Source organism: Gadus chalcogrammus, chromosome 5, assembly GCF_026213295.1.
Source record: "Gadus chalcogrammus isolate NIFS_2021 chromosome 5, NIFS_Gcha_1.0, whole genome shotgun sequence".
Taxonomy (NCBI): Eukaryota; Metazoa; Chordata; class Actinopteri; order Gadiformes; family Gadidae; genus Gadus; species Gadus chalcogrammus.
The window spans coordinates 22,397,486-22,403,288 of record NC_079416.1 but is presented as its reverse complement, the minus strand read 5'-3'; the positions used below and the strand labels follow the sequence as shown (position 1 = coordinate 22,403,288).

General features: G+C 51.6%; 1 protein-coding gene across 1 annotated transcript in view; it reads left to right on the top strand.

Moving 5' to 3' along the window:
• Nucleotides 1-545: 545 nt before the first annotated feature.
• mapkbp1 (mitogen-activated protein kinase binding protein 1) overlaps nucleotides 546-5,803 on the top strand; it is a 23,146-nt gene continuing 17,888 nt past the window's right edge. Inside the window, 5 exon segments of the mRNA XM_056589796.1 lie at nucleotides 546-1,110; nucleotides 4,072-4,163; nucleotides 4,840-4,902; nucleotides 5,007-5,064; nucleotides 5,568-5,738. Coding sequence (XP_056445771.1) covers nucleotides 1,000-1,110; nucleotides 4,072-4,163; nucleotides 4,840-4,902; nucleotides 5,007-5,064; nucleotides 5,568-5,738 — 495 coding nt within the window. The 5' untranslated portion in view covers nucleotides 546-999.

The window sequence follows — 5,803 nt, the reverse complement described above, 5'->3', positions numbered from 1 at the left end:
TTCTCAATTCTTGTTTTACCTAGAAAGTACTGAGCTGCTTAACATAGACCTAGCAGATGTAGAGCTGAGAGCTAGTATATGGAGAGCTGGTAGAGATAGAGATAGTTTATGTAGAGATAGAGAAGTTTATGTAGAGCTGGTAGAGATAGAGTGAGTATATGAAGAGCTGGTGGATGTAGAGATGGAGCTAGTTTATGTAGAGCTGATAGAGATAGAGCTAGTATATGTACAACTGGTAGAGATAAAGGTAGTTTATGTAGAGTTTGATAGAGCTAGTAGATATAGAGCAAATAGATAAAGCACTATTAGAGATCGAGTTTGGTTGTATATTGAGCTGATTCATATAGCTGGTGTATATAGACCTGATCGTAATAGAGCTGGAAACTGTTAACACGTCACATAAGTCTCATTCAATGACACCGACATGTGCTTTTGCGTTGTGGTGTTGGTTGTTTTCATGCTTCAGTGTGCGTCCTTCAGGTGTAGCGGCGGGCTGTGGCCGCTGGGGGCCGCTGCAGGCGGGGTTCCAGCGGATTGGGGTCAGTGTGTCTTCTCATGACATATGGCTGTCAGTATGTAGCTATGGTGTGTCGCCTATTTCACAACCAACACGGAACGGCATGGATTCCTATTGAATGGGACTTCAATTGGACTTCGGTTTTGCTGCGGTGGCTTAGGTTGGGTTTGTGTGATTCCCGGTTTGGGGGAGGTCCAGTAGTCGCGACCAACCGCCCCCGTCGTGCTGCCGTACACCGGTAGAGCTGCCGGGAAGCAGGGTCTCAGTGCCGGTGCGATCGGACCGAGGTTCGGTCGGCTCTGACCGCAACGTCGGGAACCAGGGAGTGTGTTTAGTATCCTTCTACCACCAGGACGAAAAAAAACCTGGACACCTACGGACGACGCGGACGGCGACACGTACAGAACATGTTGGGGGGACTGTGAGCTCGGCGACGGAGGTCTTCAGTCTGTCCAGTCTAGTTGGTGCGGATCTATCTCAGGATGGCCGCAGACGGAGCTACAATTAAGAGTCGGATCCGGAGCCTCCTCCGATCTCCGTCCATCAAACTGAGGAGGAGCAAGGCGCAACACAAGGAGAACCTCGGGAGCAAGGTGGGACACACACTGGGGTCTGGAGGTTGGATAGCGGGGCAACAGTACTGGGGGACCCCAGGGATGAACCAAGAAGATCCACGACGTCAGCATCTCTCTCTCTCTCTCTCTCTCTCTCTCTCTCTCTCTCTCTCTCTCTCTCTCTCTCTCTCTCTCTCTCTCTCTCTCTCTCTCTCTCTCTGTCTCCCTCAGCCCTATAATAATAAACCACCACTAGATAATAATATGGTTTAATATGCAGAGCTACGATATGCAACAATGTGCAGTTGTGTTAACATTTACACAGTACATGGTGTAAACATGTTTTTCTCTCTCTCATGTTAATCGTGTCATGTGTCTAAAGTAAACCTTCCTAAACCCCCATGTGGTGTTTATACACACACACACACACACACACACACACACACACACACACACACACACACACACACACACACACACATATATATATCCTGGTCTGTCTGGTTTGACTTGTTTAGTTTTTACCTGTACTGTCCACGTGTGAAACAGTACATGTAAATACATGTATGTTGAATGTAGACAGAGAGAAACTGACCAATGAAGAGAGACCGACAAACACACACACACACACACACACACACACACACACACACACACACACACACACACACACACACACACACACACACACAGAAACAGACAGATGGGCAGACAGACAGTAAGGGTTAGCAAGCCTAATGGTGTGCAGCCATCCAGACCACTAGCTGTAGCAAGCCCCTCCCTCTGGTCCCTCACTGGTCCACGCTGTGATTGACAGCTGCAGAGCCAATAGGCTCATAAGCCCTATCCTGTGATCTGTCATGTGACCTCAGAGTTCTGCTGATGGAGCAAATGGGGGGGGGGGGGGCACCAATACTATACTGTACAGAGGGAGCTAGGGATTGTTTTGACTTGAGAGGGAGAGAGAGAGAGAGAGAGCGAGACACCAAGATGTACTTTGTAAATGTTTACACAACACTGTTGCTCCACATATTAAACACTATTAGTATCAAGGGCTGCTGGTTTGTTATTATAGGGCTGTTATTCACTTATAATCTCTATATAATATTTAACAGTGAGAGAGAGATGGGGGAGAGAGAGAGAGAGAGAGAGAGAGAGAGAGAGAGAGAGAGAGAGAGAGAGAGAGAGAGAGAGAGAGAGAGAGAGAGAGAGAGAGAGAGAGAGAGAGAGAGAGAGAGAGAGAGTGATGTGAGAGAGAGAGAGAGGGGGAGAGAGAGGGAGAGAGAGAGGGAGAGAGAGAGAGAGAGAGAGGGGGAGGGAGGGGGAGAGAGAGAGAGAGAGAGAGAGAGAGAGAGAGAGAGAGAGAGAGAGAGAGAGAGAGAGAGATGCACACAGACCTTCTGTTATGGGAGTGGTTACAGTTTGTGTTTCAAGACCTCTCTTCACTTTAGAGAACCAACAAAGTGATCCCAGTTAACCATGGCGGCTAACGCAACCGGCTACTAGCTAGCTATTAGCGTGTAGTATAATGCTATTACAGTATAGCTGCAGAACTTAGTGAGCTGACATTGGAACAAAGGGAAAACAGGAAGGAGAAGATTTCAAGGAAGAATGTCCTTTAACACGGTATGAAGTGTCTGTCTGTCTGTGGGTGTGTGTGTGTGTGTGTGTGTGTGTGTGTGTGTGTGTGTGTGTGTGTGTGTGTGTGTGTGTGTGTGTGTGTGTGTGCATGCGTGTGTATGTGTGTGTGCTTGTGCAGCAGTAAGAATCACATGGTCTAAGCTGTGATACTTCACGGACGGACGCGTCTCCAAACAGTGTTGCTTCCCACGTGCAGCGCGGTCGGTACACCTCTAGCCGAGCGCTGTGCTCGCCACCAGCTGCTAGGACAGGCTCCGCCTTCGCCAGGTCACCAGGCGACGTGCTACATGCTGCAGTTGGCTGCTGATTAAAGTCCAATCAATTAGATTCAAGTTGATCCAATTAGCTGTGGTTGGGTTCCATGGGAAGCATCTCAAAGTCAGCTCAGCAACCACTCCTCCTCTCACTCCTCCTCCTCTCACTCCTCCTCTTCTCACTCCTCCTCTCACTCCTCCTCTCACTCCTCCTCCTCTCTACAGCTCCTCTCACTCCTCCTATTGGGCCTCCTCCTCTCTACAGCTCCTCTCACTCCTCCTCCTCTCACTCCTCCTCTTCTCACTCCTCCTCTCACTCCTCCTCTCTACAGCTCCTCTCACTCCTCCTCTTCTCACTCCTCCTCTCACTCCTCTTCTCTCTACAGCTCCTCTCACTCCTCCTCTCACTTCTCCTCCTCTCACTCCTCCTCCTCTCACTCCTCCTCTCACTCCTCCTCTCTCTACAGCTCCTCTCACTCCTCCTCCTCTCACTCCTCCTCTCACTCCTCCTCTCTACAGCTCCTCTCACTCCTCCTCCTCTCACTCCTCCTCTTCTCACTCCTCCTCTCACTCCTCCTCTCTACAGCTCCTCTCACTCCTCCTCTTCTCACTCCTCCTCTCACTCCTCTTCTCTCTACAGCTCCTCTCACTCCTCCTCTCACTTCTCCTCCTCTCACTCCTCCTCCTCTCACTCCTCCTCTCACTCCTCCTCTCTCTACAGCTCCTCTCACTCCTCCTCCTCTCACTCCTCCTCTCACTCCTCCTCCTCTCACTCCTCTCACTCCTCCTCTCACTCCTCCTCTCACTCCTCCTCTCTCTACAGCTCCTCTCACTCCTCCTCCTCTCACTCCTCCTCCTCTCACTCCTCTCACTCCTCCTCTCACTCCTCTCTCTACTACAGCTCCTCTGTCTGATTGACAGGTGTATTCCTTTACATTCAGGGCATTTATCAGACGCTTTTATCCAATCGCACTCATTACAATAAGAACATCTGTCTGAAGAAAGAGAAACAACAATATGGTCGGTACAGTAATGATTTTCATAGAACCAGTATAACCAGTATGACCAGTATGACCCAGTAATATAATGTGTGTGTGCTTGTCAGGTGGTTCTGGAGAAGGTTCTGGGCATCACAGCACCGGGGAACCGAGCCCTGGCCTGCGACCCGCGGAGCGGACTGGTGGCCTACCCTGCTGGGTGAGACGCACGCACGCACGCACGCACGCACGCACGAGACGCACGCACGAGACGCACGCACGCACACACGAGACGCACACACATGCACGCACGCATACACGCACGCACGCACACACGCACGCAATCATTCACTGACTTACTCACTCACACATAAACACACATATACACACATATAAAGATATATAAACACATATAAGATAAGATATAAGATAGATAAGATAAGAACAAACACACACAGTCGATACAGGATGGGAGAGATGCATTCTGGGTAACTGGTTAGAACTTTCACTAGAAGTGGATGGGAGAGGTGCATTCTGGGTAACTGGTTTACTGCACTGCAGCAATCTGGGTGAATGGAACCCTCTCTCTCTCTCCCTCTCTCTGGTTTCTCCCCCCCTCCTCCCCCTCTATCTGAAGGGAGAGGGGGGTGGGGGGGGGGGGGGCGTCACACTCCATGTATGTTCCTTTGAGGGGGGACCGCAGACCTCTCCTCCCCCCTTCTCCCCCCTCCCCTCTCCTCTTTATATACACTGACCATTATATACCATACAATACCTGATTCAATAATGTGTGTGTGTGTGTGTGTGTGTGTGTGTGTGTGTGTGTGTGTGTGTGTGTGTGTGTGTGTGTGTGTGTGTGTGTGTGTGTGTGTGTGTGTGTGTGTGTGTGTGTTCAGGTGTGTGGTGGTTCTGCTGAATCCAAAGAAGAACAAGCAGCATCATATCTTCAACCATTCCAGGTACGACCCGACAGCCAATCACATCCATGCTCACCCCCTAACCAGCCAATCACATGGCTGCTATCCAGCTCAGCAGCCAATCCGCTGTCTCTCTCACCTCACAGGAAGACCATCACCACCCTGGCCTTCTCCCCTGATGGAAAATACATCGTCACAGGAGAGGTACGCACGCACACACACACACACACACACACACACACACACACACACACACACACACACACACACACACACACACACACACACACACACACACACACACACACACACACACACACACACACACACACACACACACACACACAGGTTGTATAACGGTTTCATACTCATCTGATTATATCCCTCCCCTCCTCTCCTCTCCTCCCCTCCCCTCTCCTCTCCCCTCCTCTCCTCTCCCCCCTCCTCCCCTCCTCTCTCCTCTCCTCTCCTCTCCTCCCCTCTCCTCCCCCCCTCCTCTCCTCTCCCCCCCTCCTCCCCTCCCCTCCTCTCTCCTCTCCTCCTCTCCCCTCCCCTCCCCCCCTCCCCTCCCCTCCCCCCCTCCTCTCCCCTCCTCCCCTCCCCTCCTCTCTCCTCTCTCCTCTCCTCTCCTCTCTCCTCTCCTCTCCCCCCCCCCTCTCCCCCCCCTCTCTCTCCCCCCCCCCCCCCCCCCCCCCATCTCCCCTCAGAGCGGCCACATGCCAGCAGTGCGTGTGTGGGACGTGTCTGAGTGTGTCCAGGTGGTGGCGCTGCAGGAGCATAAGTACGGCGTCTCCTGCGTGGCCTTCTCCCCCAACAGCAAGTACATCGTCAGCGTGGGCTACCACCACGACATGATCATCAACGTGTGGAGCTGGAAGGTCTGTCTATCTGTCTGTCTGTCTGCCTGTCTGTCTGTCTGTCTGTCTGTCTGTCTGTCTGTCTG